The 12,905-nt window shown below is 44.1% G+C and overlaps 1 protein-coding gene across 7 annotated transcripts in view; it reads left to right on the top strand.

Annotated features, from left to right (window-relative positions):
• Positions 1 to 12,905, top strand: part of FGGY (FGGY carbohydrate kinase domain containing) — a 525,569-nt gene that overhangs the window by 25,322 nt on the left and 487,342 nt on the right. For all 7 annotated transcript variants that reach the window (XR_011564145.1, XM_070780298.1, XM_019957367.2 and 4 more), the window contains exon 2: positions 2,872 to 3,083. Coding sequence is in view for 6 of the 7 variants with exons in the window: in XM_019957367.2 (XP_019812926.2) it covers positions 2,886 to 3,083 (198 nt within the window). In the remaining variant the exon portion in view is untranslated. The remainder of the gene's footprint in view (positions 1 to 2,871; positions 3,084 to 12,905) is intronic.

Genomic DNA, 12,905 nt, shown 5'->3' with positions numbered 1-12,905 from the left:
AGATGCCAACAACGGCCCTTCTAGTCAAAGCTGTGATTTTTACAGTAGTCATGTATGGATGTGAGAGTTGGACTATAAAGAGAGCTGAGCGCTGAAGAATTGATGCTTTTGAACTGTGGTGTTGGAGAAGACTCTTGAGAGTCCCTTGGACTGCAAGGAGATCCAACCAGTCCATCCTAGAGGAAATCAGTCCTGAATATTCATTGGAAGGACTGATGCTGAAGCTGAAGCTCCAATGCTTTGGCCACCTGACTCATCAGAAAAGACTCTGATCATGGGAAAGATTGAAGGCAGGAGGAGAAGGGGATGACAGAGGATGAGATGGTTGGATGGTATCACCGACTCCATGGACATGAGTTTGAGTAAACCCCGTGAGTTGGTGATGGACAGGGAGGCCTGGCATGCTGCAGTCCATGGGGTTGCAAAGATTCAGACACGACTGAGCGACTGAACTGAACTGATGCACAGAAGAGAGAAAGGAAGTTGGAAGGAAAGAGAAGCATGAAGTGGAGACAGTCCTGTAGTGGTGTGGTGCACCTGGGAACCTGTGAGGGTTCAATGTGTCTGAAGCCTGATGTGAGAACAGGCAGGACTGTAGTAGATGTGGCTGGATAGGAGGCAGAGGGCAGATCCTGGAGGGCCTGGGATGCTGTGCCGAGGGCCTCAGCCAATGGTTTTCAGTCCTTAGGAAGAACTCAGCAGAGTCACTGTTGGGGGAGGGTCGAGGGCCAGGCAAGGATGATCTTTGCTTGACACAGCGCTGCTGTGCTTTGATCTATTTCAGTTTTCAGTTTCCTTCGAGTAATGGCTTGAAGAAAAAATATCCCTTTTGGGTGTTTGAAGGAATGCATGTTTTGAAAACTGGTGCCACTGATCGTGTGGGCGAGGAGATGAGAAAGCAGTTAGGCCGGAGCCTTGGAGTTGTTCTCTGAAGCTCAGAGGAGGGTAGCCCTTGTTCGTACTCCAGCTTCCACCTTCGCCTCTCCAGCTGCTCATGAACCATAGGGGCCACATGCTGTTGGGGGATCATTGTGAGCAAGTCAGAAGCCATCATGTTTAACGAAGCCATTTTTAACTGGGATAAATACCCAGGAAACCTTAACGGAACACCTGCTGGCTGACTTCGTTTTTGAATCCCCAAGTATGATCTTGCCGAGGAAACATTACCTCTTTGAAGTGAAAGAATACAGAACACTGCTGTGGTTGAAATTAGACCCTGGGCGCTGAGGCTACCCTGAGCTCACCTAGGGGGCTGTAGCACGTTCTCCAGCATAAATATCTTGGGGGCTTGTTCTTATTCTTTAAAACACCAGTCTGGAAAAATGAAAGCCTCTGTGAGATGTCTGCGTCCTAGGGGCTAATCTGAGCAAAGGGACCCAGAGCAGCAGTGAAGGCCAAGGAATTCCTGGAGTGTTCGCTGGTCAGGTTTCCTTGTAACTCGCAAGGCGTCTGTAAAGAAAACAGATTGTCTAACAAATTCCTGATCCTGTCTCCCTCGAGGCTCCTTCCCAGTCCCAGTCAGTTCACGACACGGCCTGCAGTGTATTTGCCTCTTCTCTGAATCTGTGCTGTGAGCTGTTACCAAGGAAAAGAGAATGTACAGGTGTGGGATTGTGGGTTCAGGCTGCTCTGCAGTCGTGCTGCCTCATCTCTTCATTTCCGAAACCTTTTTGCCCGTCAGTATAATGTGCATGATTATTGCAACTTCCGTTTACTGTTCATAAGTGTATGGACCTAGCATTAAGAGAAAATTTACATATTCCTTGGAGTCTCATCTTAATCGCCTATAAAATAGACACTCACCGTCAGGGTGAGGGGGGAATTGGATGAAAGTAGGCAAAAGGTACAAAACTTCCAGTGATAAATGAATACTAGGAATATAATGTACAATGTGATAAATATAATTAACCCTGCTGTATTTGTATATGAAAGTTGTTAAGAGAGTAGATCCTACGAGACCTCATGACACAAATATTTTTCTGTTTCTTTGCTTTTCAATCTGTATGAGATGATAGATTTTTACTAGATGTATTGTGATAATCATTTCTTAAGGTATGTAAGCTTTATGCTGTGTACCTTGAACAATAGTTCTGTATGTCAATTATACTTTAATAAAACTGGAATAAAAACAATCTCACCTTGTAGCATCACAGTGAGTAGAGGGCCTCTATGACTTCCCTGGTAGCTCAGATGGTAAAGCATCTGCCTACAATGCGGGTGACCCAGGTTCGATCCCTGGGTCAGGAAGATTCCCTGGAGAAGGAAATGGCAACCCACTCCAGTACTCTTGCCTGGAAGATCCCATGGATGGAGGAGCCTGGTAGACTGCAGTCCATGGGGTTGCAAAGAGTCAGACACGACTGAGTGATCACTCACTCACTCATGTACTGTTTAGAGTGCTTATTGGCACGTGATAGGTGCTCAGTAGATAGTTTTTTCAATGAATGGCTGACCAGGTAGGTGAGTTCCTTTTTAGCACCATGGCCATTGCCCTTTTGATTCAAATTCATTGAGGAGAAAATGTGTACCTGTTGCTTCCAGATTCTCAGTTCTACAACCTTTTGTTTTTCTTCATTGCACTTTTCATCCGATATCATGACTTTGCTTGAATAATGGTGAAGCTTGTAAATGCTCATCATCTGACTCCCTCCAGAGAACAGAAACTCCATGTCTGAGGCCACATCTGCCTGTTCACCCACCACCTACCTCAGTGCCTGCTCGCACACTGGCAGCAATGAGCATCTTTCTTGGATTAATGAATAATCATCCAGTTCGTCAGCTGTGCCCCTTCATTTCCACTTTCAAGATGTTCCCGTGCTCGACTTTGCAGACCCGCTTGGTCTTCACGTGGTTTGGCCTTTGACCCCACAGGTGGAGGGATAACAATGCCCGGTGGAAATGAACCCAGGAGCTACTATGTGGGCATGGATGTGGGGACCGGCAGTGTCCGAGCAGCCCTTGTGGACCAGAGGGGCACCCTCTTGGCTTTTGCAGACCAGCCCATCAATCAATGGGAGCCTCAGTTCAACCACCATGAGCAGTCGTCCGAGGACATCTGGGCCGCATGCTGCGTTGTCTCAAAGGTATGGCCCTGACTCTGGCATTCTATCCTTGCACGTGCTTCCTTCCCCCCGCCCCTCCACTGAGTGTCTCTAGTGTGTCCATCTGGTACCAGGGACAACGTACGGGTAACTTTAGACACTGGCTTTGCCTTTTGGGAGCTCAGAGTCTGTGACAGAGACCAACAGTCAGCAGGGATATGACATAAGAGGTGTGGGAACAAAGTGACTGTGGCTGGAGCTGAGGATGGGGCCAAGCCAGAGGGGCTCAGGGTAGACGGTGGAGGACTCGGAGCATGCAGTCAGAGGATTTGGTTGGGTGTGACTGGATGTGAAGACGTCACTGATCACCAGAGCTCACCTCTACGGTGCCTTCAGGTGTGCCCAGTTCTGTGTAAAATAGGTTAACCTGCATCATAGAGGAGAATCCTTGCAATGGCTGAATAGAGGCAGTGCTATTAACACCCTCATTTCATTGAGGCAGAAACAGAGGCACAGAAAGATTAGGTAACTTCCCCATGCTCATGCAGTTAGTAAGTAGGAAAGGCAGGGCTGGAACCTAAGCAGTCTGATTCCAGTGCTGCACCCTGAGTCACTGGACTGTCCTGCCTTCCAAGTGGACAAGTGAGGGGAACCTCTCTTGTTCAGAGGGAGCAACATATGCAAAGGCAAGGTGGGCTCTGAGAAAGGAAGAAAGTCGAGCAAGACCAGTGCATCTCTGAGTTGTAGCAGGTAGGCATTTTTCTTGAGGGGCCTTTATTTGCAGTCAGCTTGCTGACTTGGAAAAAAGTGATGCTGGGTGAGAATTGTTCCCTTTAGTTTCGCTTGACTGGTTTTATATCCCAGTAATCAGGAACGACAGAGATGTTTTTGTCTTTTTATTTTTCCAGAGGGAAAAATAAAGACCTGGATTCTGTCTTCTCCCTGTTTCTGGTTTAGTTCCTTAAATATTCATGATGGGCTTGGTAATTTGCAGATGGACAATTCACCATTCTGTCCGTATTGATCAGTCTGTTTAAACTTTCATGAGCTCAGGGCTGCTGTTAGTCCCCCCAGAGAAGAAGGCAGGGAGAGGAGGCTGGGGGTGGGCAGCACTGGAGCATGATATAGGAATAAAAGGGAGGCGTGTCTTTTCTTCTGCCTGTTTAACTTTCTTCCTCCCTCCCCCTCCCAGCCCTTGCCTTGGTGAGAATCCTCTACTCTTTGCCCTTGGGTCTCCTTTGTCCTTCCAACATAGAGTCTTTCTTGCCATTAAGGAAATTGTCAAGAAGAAAATATAATCCCCTGATGAAAAGCTACTTTAAAACAGGTCTGCTCTAAGTACAGCTTGGTTTAATGTTGGATTTTTAATCATCTTGCAGTGGCAGCCACCACATTATCTCTTTGAGCCCCTTCAGCCATGTGAGTGCTCTGGGCATTTTCCTTCTTGAGGCTATGCTTCTAGAGTAAACCTGGATAACACTATTGGTCTTAGGCCCTTCTTCTCACAAGGGGCATGGCCACGTGGCCACGTGTCAGAAGCCGTGGGATAAGCATGACATGTCTGCTCATAGCTCATCGCTGTGTGAGGTTGAAGGAGGGAAGCGTGTTTATATTGGAGAAGTAACACACCAGAGAGCACAGATTCTAGAGCTGGACTGCCTGGATTGACATCCCAGTTCCAACATTTATTAGCTTGTCATCTTGAAAAAATTACTTTCGGTTTCTTGCTTGAGTTTCATCATCTGTAAAATGGGAATGATGACTGTACCTATCTGCATTGGGTCGCTGTGAGGATTAAATGAGTTAATGCATACAAAATGTCATAACAGTGCCTGGAAATGAGTAAGCACTGTGATTCCTATGGCGATTGCACTGATAACAGTAACAAAAATGAGTAGATTATGGAGGAGAATGAATTTTTAAGATAGAATGTTGAAAAGTCAGAGTCAGTAAGGGAGGTGCCTCATGGGGAATATTCACTTCTTTTCTGGTTAGGGTTCTTTCTATGTAAGATTTTGAGAAGCAATGGTCTGGGGCAAAGGGTGACATAAAATACACCCTGACCTGTCTTGTTCTCAAAAACTTAAGGAGCTCAAGGGCTTGAGAGCCGTTGTATTGTTTCCTTTTCTCTAAGTCGCTCACATTCCCTGAGATGGTTTTCCCGTAGTCAAATTAATAAAAACAACAACAGCAGCAACAGTAATAATAGTTACCACTCTTATTAGTAATAGTAATAATAACAGTAATCATTAATAATTAATAGTAATATTAGCAGTAATAGTAATGATGATGGCAACTAACATTTCTTGGGCACTAATTCTGTTCCAGGTATCATGCTGAACACTTTATACCAATCACTCCTTGTTATCTACACAAAAAATCTTTTTTAAAAAATTGAAGTATAGTTGGTTTATAATGTTATGTTAGTTTCACATGTACAGCAAAGCGATTCAGTTATATATATACACACACACACACATATATGTTCTTTTTCAGACTCTTTTCCCTTATTGGTTAGTACAAAATTATTGAGTATAGTTTCCTGTGCTATAGTGTAGGTCCTTGTTTGTTATTTTATATATAGTGAAAGTGAAGTCACTGAGTTGTGTCTAGCTCTTAGCGACCCCATGGACTGTAGCCCACCAGGCTCCTCGGTCCATGGGATTTTCCAGGCAAGAATACTGGAGTGTGTCGCTATTCCCTTCTCCAGGGGATCTTCCCGACCCAGGGATCAAACCCAAGTCTCCCACATTACAGGCCAACTCTTTACTGTCTGAGCCACCGGGGAAGTAGTGTGTATATATTAATCCCAAACCGCTAATTTATCCCTCCCTCACTTTTCCTTTTGGTAACCGTAAGTTTGTTTTCTGTGTTTATAGGGCTATTTCTATTTTGTATCTAAGTACATTTGCATCTTTTTTTTAAGATTCCATGTATAAGCAATAATATACGTGGAATCTTTTGTCCTTTTCTGCCTGGCTTAGTTCACTTAGTAAGACAATCTCTAGGTCCATTTTTATTGGGGCAAATTTTTTTTACTAATATTCCATCGTATATATGAACCACATCTTCTTTATTCATTTCTCTGTTGATGGACATTTAGGTTGCTTCCATGTCTTGAGTTCTGTGTCATCGCTGATTTTAATGGCTTATGTTCCTTTTGGGGGGCTTCCCAGGGGCTCAGTGGTAAAGAATCCACCTGCCAGTGCAGGAGATATGAATTCCATCCCTGGGTCAGGAAGGTCCTCTGAAGGAGGAAATGGCAACCTACTCCAGTATTCTTGCCTGGAAAATCCCATGGACAGAGGAGCTTGGCAGGCTACAGTCCATAGGCTCACCAAAGAGTCAAACATAACTTAGTGACTAAACATTTCTTTTGGAGCCACAAATCTTAATCCCCTCAACAAGGCAAGAACATTGCAAGTTTAGTGTATAGTAACAGATTCCATTAGGAAGAAGATGATAAGCTGGAGGTGTCATTTATTCTGCAAATATTTATTGAGCACTACTGTGTGCTATCGGAGAAGGCAGTGGCACCCCACTCCAGTACTCTTGCCTGGAAAAATCCCATGGACGGAGGAGCCTGGTGGGCTGCAGTCCATGGGATCGCTAAGAGTCGGACACAACTGAGCGACTTCACTTTCACTTTTCACTTTTATGCATTGGAGAAGGAAATGGCAACTCACTCCAGTGTTCTTGCCTGGAGAATCCCAGGGATGGCAGAGCCTGGTGGGCTGCCGTCTGTGGGGTCGCACAGAGTTGGACACGACTGAAGCGACTTAGCAGCAGCAGCAGCAGACTGTGTGCTATGCTGTTTGCTAAGAACTGGAGTATGTATGGGAGAGGGGCTACAACAAGTTCTCTGCCTCTAAGGATGAAATAGTTCAGTTGCATGGGGAAAAAATATCCACAAAGTCAACAAAGTACCATTTTTTTTACCCCCTAAATTGTACCAGCTGTATGAGTAATATATACTTCGAGAGAGAGAGAGCAGAAGGAGGAGTCATACATGTGGGACTGAGGGTGCAATGATGTCACCCTCCTACCATTCATAGAACTGTATGGTTTGCAAAGCATGTTCCTATCCACTTGATTGTCATAGGAGGTGGGTAGGGGAGGGATTGTTTCTTCCATATTATAGTTGAAAAGAACAGCTGGGATCCAGAGAGTGAAGTGACTTTTCCTAAGTCACCCAGGAAGTGGGTGATAAGCCTGAAGTCAGGTCATATCTCTGGATTCCCTCCGTCTCCAACACCCCATACCTTCATCTTTTGTTTAGATCAGCGCTGGAATGTAACCTCCTCCTAAATGTCCTTCCCCTCTATGATTGTTCTCCTTCTTGAGCAGGAATGATAATGCTAACCTGACAACTCTTCTATAGCCTCAAACTACTCTTTAGAAAGAATTCATAACATGCCCTCCAGGCCTCGCATGGTTTGGTTTTAGCCTGCTCTTCTGGTTTATCTCACGGTCCTCCTTTCAGCTCTGCCTTCCACCTGCATTTTCCTTCTGTCCTGTCTTCACACATGCAGTGCTTCCTCTCTTTCACACATATTCTCTCTTCTTCCTGTACACTCTTCCTGCCTTCAGCCAACAGATTTCACTCCCATACATCCTTAGATCCATAAGGTCCAATATGGCAGTCACTAGCCACATGTCTTTTCATACTGTTCACGAGGTTCTCAGGGAAAGAATACCAAAGTGGTTTGCCATTCCCTTCTCCAGTGGACTACATTTTGTCAGAACTCTTCACCATGACCCGTCCATCTTGGGTGGGTGCCATGGCACTCCAGTAATCCCGCCGTTCCAGTGCCATTACTTTGACAACAAAGGTCCGTCTAGTCAAGGCTATGGTTTTTCCAGTAGTCATGTATGGATGTGAGAGTTGGACTGTAAAGAAAGCTGAGTGCCAAAGAATTGATGCTTTTGAACTGTGGTGTTGGAGAAGACTCTTGAGAGCCCCTTGGACTGCAAGGAGATCCAACCAGTCCATTCTAAAGGAGACCAATCCTGGGTGTTCATTGGAAGGACTGATGCTGAGGCTGAAATTCCAATACTTTGGCCAGCTGATGGGAAGAGCTGACTCATTTGAAAACACCCTGATGCTGGGGAAAATTGAGGGCAGGCAGAGAAGGGGCTGACAGAGGATGAGATGGTTGGAGGGCATCACCAACTCAATGGACATGAGTTTGGGTAGACTCTGGGAGTTGGTGATGGACAGGGAAGCCTGGTGTGCTGCAGTCCATGGGGTCACAAAGAGTCAGACGCAACTGAGCGACTAAACTGAGCCACATGTCACCATTTACCTTTAGTTAAAATGAAGTGTAGGTCAAAATTCACTTATTGGAAACACTTTTTTTTGCACAGGTTTCTACAGCCTGTAGAAACAAGGTCAGCTTGTTTCTACAAGGTCAGCTTCTCAGGTCCTTCGAGTGTTTCCTCAAATCTCACCTTTTTGGCAACTGTCTGCCTTCCCTGACATTCCTGATTCCCGTGACATCACTTTCTAGTATGCTGTATATACACTATTTAATTTTTTCAGTTTATGGCTGTTGTCTGTCCCTACAGTGTAACCTCCAAAAGGGTAAGGAATTAAAAAAATTTTTTTTCCTTTCCCTTGCTTCCCAAATACCTGGAAGAGTGCATAGCATGACCTTAGAAGGGGCTTGATGGTATTGAATATTTGCTAACTAATTGAATGAATGAGTAATTGAATTGTGCAGGCAATGGGGACTGATGGGCCTAAGGGAACTAGGGATTTCATAACCTCATGCACACCCCCAAAGCTGACAAAGGCATTCAAATCAAGATTTAAAATAATACAGTACCAGCCACATGGAACTCTGTTGGAAGCTGAATTCCGTGAGGCCCCAGGCCTTGACCGTTGATTCAGATAGAGCTAAAGATAAAACCAGGTATGCCTCTGACCCTCCAGTTCTCAGTTTGGAAGATTTCTGAGGAACGCTGTCTCCCCACCCAATATGGCAGAGCCTACTGATTTAAAACACATGCAGTATTGAACTGGTTCCCACAGTCAGAACAAAGCGATGCACAATCCCTTCCCCAAATATTTGTTTGCTGCCCCATAGCTACGAGTTGACAGTTGCGAGACATGGACCAGGTTACAGAATGAAGTTGCAGAAATCTCCTTCTCTGGAAATTCTTTAGCAGAGCAATGTGCTTTCTCTCTAGCTGAGGAAATTCCCTTGATGCCAAGTTGCTGGGGTGAGTTTACTAGCCTGCTTTCTTCTTCCATTAATGAGAGTATAAAAAAGAATCCTCAGGTCAGCAGGTCAAAGTCCCGGGGGCCTTCTGGGTAGTGTGACTCTGACAGCCGTCTCTCTGAGATGGTTTAGCTGGGGGTGGGGTGGAGGAGTTGTGGTAGGGGGTCTCAATCATGATAAGCATGATCATAAGGTATTTCCATATAAGGCTGGGCAAATGACAGTGGCTGCCTAACCAAATCAGGTTTAAATGCATGTCACAGTTTTTTCTCCAGTTCTTTGTGATAGGTTTCCCTTTTAGAGATGGAGACGCTGAACCTTTGTTGCTGAAAAGCCATAATTAGAATATAGAACTCTGTAGGTCTTCAGAGGGGATTCATAAAATAGATTGAAGAGAATATTTTTTTTGCTTCTATTGGAAGGTCACCTTCACCACAATTCTTAGGAGGATTCGAGTTTAATCTTTCAATCGTTCATCCTGTGGTTTTTATATGTGATTACATTACACAGAGAGCATGCTATACTTCATACATAAGATTCCATAAACACAATTAATGAAGCATCAAGTGGATTTTTCCATCCTTCACGTTTCCTACAAAGGTTGATCGGTTCCAAAGCACTTTCAAACTAATTGACACTTTTGATCCTTACCTGTCTCTCTGTCAGGAGCCTGAGGCTCGTAAAGGTGATGATATTAGTGCAAGATTACCTGAACTGGGTGTTGGGACCAGAAGCTGGTGCTTTTGATAACCATAGTGTATACTCCTTTCTCCCGCAGAGCTGCCTTTTTGTATTGAGTTTTTTTGCATTTTCTACCTGTTCTCTCCTACTTCCTCTCTTGACTAGAGACCTTTTGTAGGCCTGTGTGGGATGGGCTTGCCTAAGTCAGGCATGTGCTCTCTGGGCACAGAGATCAATAGGGCTGCATGGCAGGTAGAAGTTAGGGCTGGTTTATGCATTGACAGATTGAGGCTCCATGAGTTCAAAGACTGGATGCAATTAATTTACTCATAATGGCAGCTACTTCTTGTGCACTGATGTTGGGCTAATCACACCTTATTTTGCTGAGTTCTCCTAACATCATTAGGAGATATAGTCTAAGTAGTAGCTTTGCATAACCAAGGGAGCTGTTTTTTTGGCTTCCTAAAGTCACAAGACTAGTCAGTGGTGGAGCCAGGTTTCAAGCTCAGATAGTCTGCACCCAACACCATTGATATTAGCCACTACCTAGAGATTTCCAAGCCAACTTGGAAGGACATTCCAGATAGAGTTGGCCATGCTTATAAATGCTGCAGAGACATGATCCAGCAAGACAAGGTGACTGGAAGGACTGAAATTGTGTAACCTGCATTGAATCATGTAGCCAGAGTGACAGAGCTAGGATTTGAAACCAGGTCTTTGTGGCTCTTTGTCATGAATTTATATGTTCCTCATGCTCTTCAATGGCAACCCACTCCAGTACTCTTGCCTGGCAAATCCCATGGCCAGAGAAGCCTGGTGGGCTGCAGTCCATGGGGTCGCTAGGAGTCAGACACGACTGAGCGACTTCACTTTCACTTTTCACTTTCATTCAGTGGAGAAGGCAATGGCAACCCACTCCAGTGTTCTTGCCTGGAGAATCCCAGGGACTGGGGAGCCTGGTGGGCTGCCATCTCTGGGGTCACACAGAGTTGGACACGACTGAAGTGACTTAGCAGCAGCAGCAGCATGCTCTTCATTGGTAGGACTGATGTTGAAGCTGAAACTCCAACACTTTGGCCACCTGATGCGAAGAGCTGACTCATTTGAAAAGACCCTGATGCTGGGAGGGATTGGGGGCAGGGGGAGAAGGGGACGACAGAGGATGAGATGGTTGGATGGCATCACTGACTCAGTGGACATGGGTTTGGGTGGACTCTGGGAGTTGGTGATGGACAGGGAGGCCTGGCATGCTGCGGTCCATGGGGTCACAAAGAGTCGGACATGACTGAGTGACTGAACTGAACAGGCTGTTCTAACTCTAGATGGATCAATGTAGTAAAGATTTACAGGGCGTTTACCTGGTATTGTGGAGCAAAGACATTGCCTGGAGTCACAGGGGGGTTCACTGGCAGTGTTCTTCTGAGGACACATGCCCTGTCTGCAGGATAAGTCTCTTGGGCAGGCAGGCAGTGTGGTGGAGTAGGAAGAACATAGCCATTGATGGGTTCTGAAACAGGATTAAGTTCAAGTTCTCGGTCTCTGGGATGTGCTTGCTCTTCCCTTCTTTCCCTAGTCTTCTACTTACTCTTTTTATGAAATGAAAATACTAAATGTTCCCTCAGTAGGCTTTGTAAGGATTAAATAAGGTGATGCTTGTAGAGTACCTGGCACACAGTAAGTGCTCAATACGTGATGACATTTTATTATTTGTTGTTAGTATTTGAAAAAAAATTAATTCTTTTCCTTGTTGAAAATATGTAATAGTTGTGTGTAGCTCTTATTTGAGGAACAACATTCAAAGTAAGAAATAGAGTCCTAAATGACAAGTCTGGCATTCTATAACAGGGGAAAAGAAGAATTGTACAGTTTATCTCTTTAAATTTATTTTTAATTTTGTTTTTTTACTTTTTTAATGATGATGGACACTTTTGAATTGATTTTTGTGGGGTTTAAAAGATTATTATCTGTTTTAAGTTTCCAGAAAATGTTAATGAATATAATCACTTGTGCTTTTTCACAAAAGGAAACTGTGGAAACAAAAATAAAAAAATAGAATTAATAAATGTGTTATTCTACAACTTAAAAAATTACATGACAAAGTGAAAAATCTCCCATCTCCTCCAGCTGTCGTTTCTGCTCTCAGAGGCACCCATTAGTAACAGTTGTATATGCTTTTTCTTTTTTTTACCTTGTTAATGTACCATGGGTATATTTCCATTTTTTGCATTTTATAGCTCAGTTTTTTCAAAAATATTTAACAGCTTCAGGTATAATTTACATACCATAAAAGCATCAATTTAAATGTATAATTCAATGATTTTATTAAATTTATACCTTTGTATAATCATCACCATAATTAAACTTTAGAACATTTCTTTCTAAGTGAAAGTTGCTCAGTTGTGTCCATCTCTTTGCTACCTCATGGACTGTACAGTCCATGGAATTCTCCAGGCCAGAATACTGGAGTGGGTAGCTGAACCTTCTCCAGGGGTTCTTCCCAACCCAGAGATCAAACCCAGGTCTCCCACATTGAAGGCACATTCTTTACCAGCTGAGCCACAAGGGAAGCCCAAGAATACTGGTGTGGGTGGCCTATTCCTTCTCCATCAGATCTTCCCAACCCAGGAATTGAACCAGGGTCTCCTGCATTGCAGGCAGATTCTTTACCAACTGAGCTATCAGGGAAGCCCACAATGTTTCTGTTAAACCCCCAAAGTTCCCTTATGCCTGTTTGTAGTCACTCCTCAGCCCTAGATAGATAATTTTTTCTGTCTTTATAGTTATTCTTTTCTAGAAAGTTTACATAAATGGAATCATGCAACATATCTTCTTTTGTGTCTGACTTTTTTCACTTAGAATAATGTTTTTAAGGTTAATTCATGTGGTTACACATATCATTGTATGGATATACCACACTTGGTTTCACCATTTGGTTAAACCATGATGAATATTTGATTTG

The sequence above is a fragment of the Bos indicus genome, chromosome 3, assembly GCF_029378745.1.
Source record: "Bos indicus isolate NIAB-ARS_2022 breed Sahiwal x Tharparkar chromosome 3, NIAB-ARS_B.indTharparkar_mat_pri_1.0, whole genome shotgun sequence".
Lineage (NCBI taxonomy): Eukaryota > Metazoa > Chordata > Mammalia > Artiodactyla > Bovidae > Bos > Bos indicus.
Note: the sequence above shows the minus strand (reverse complement) of the source record. Positions and strands in the feature narration are given on the sequence as shown.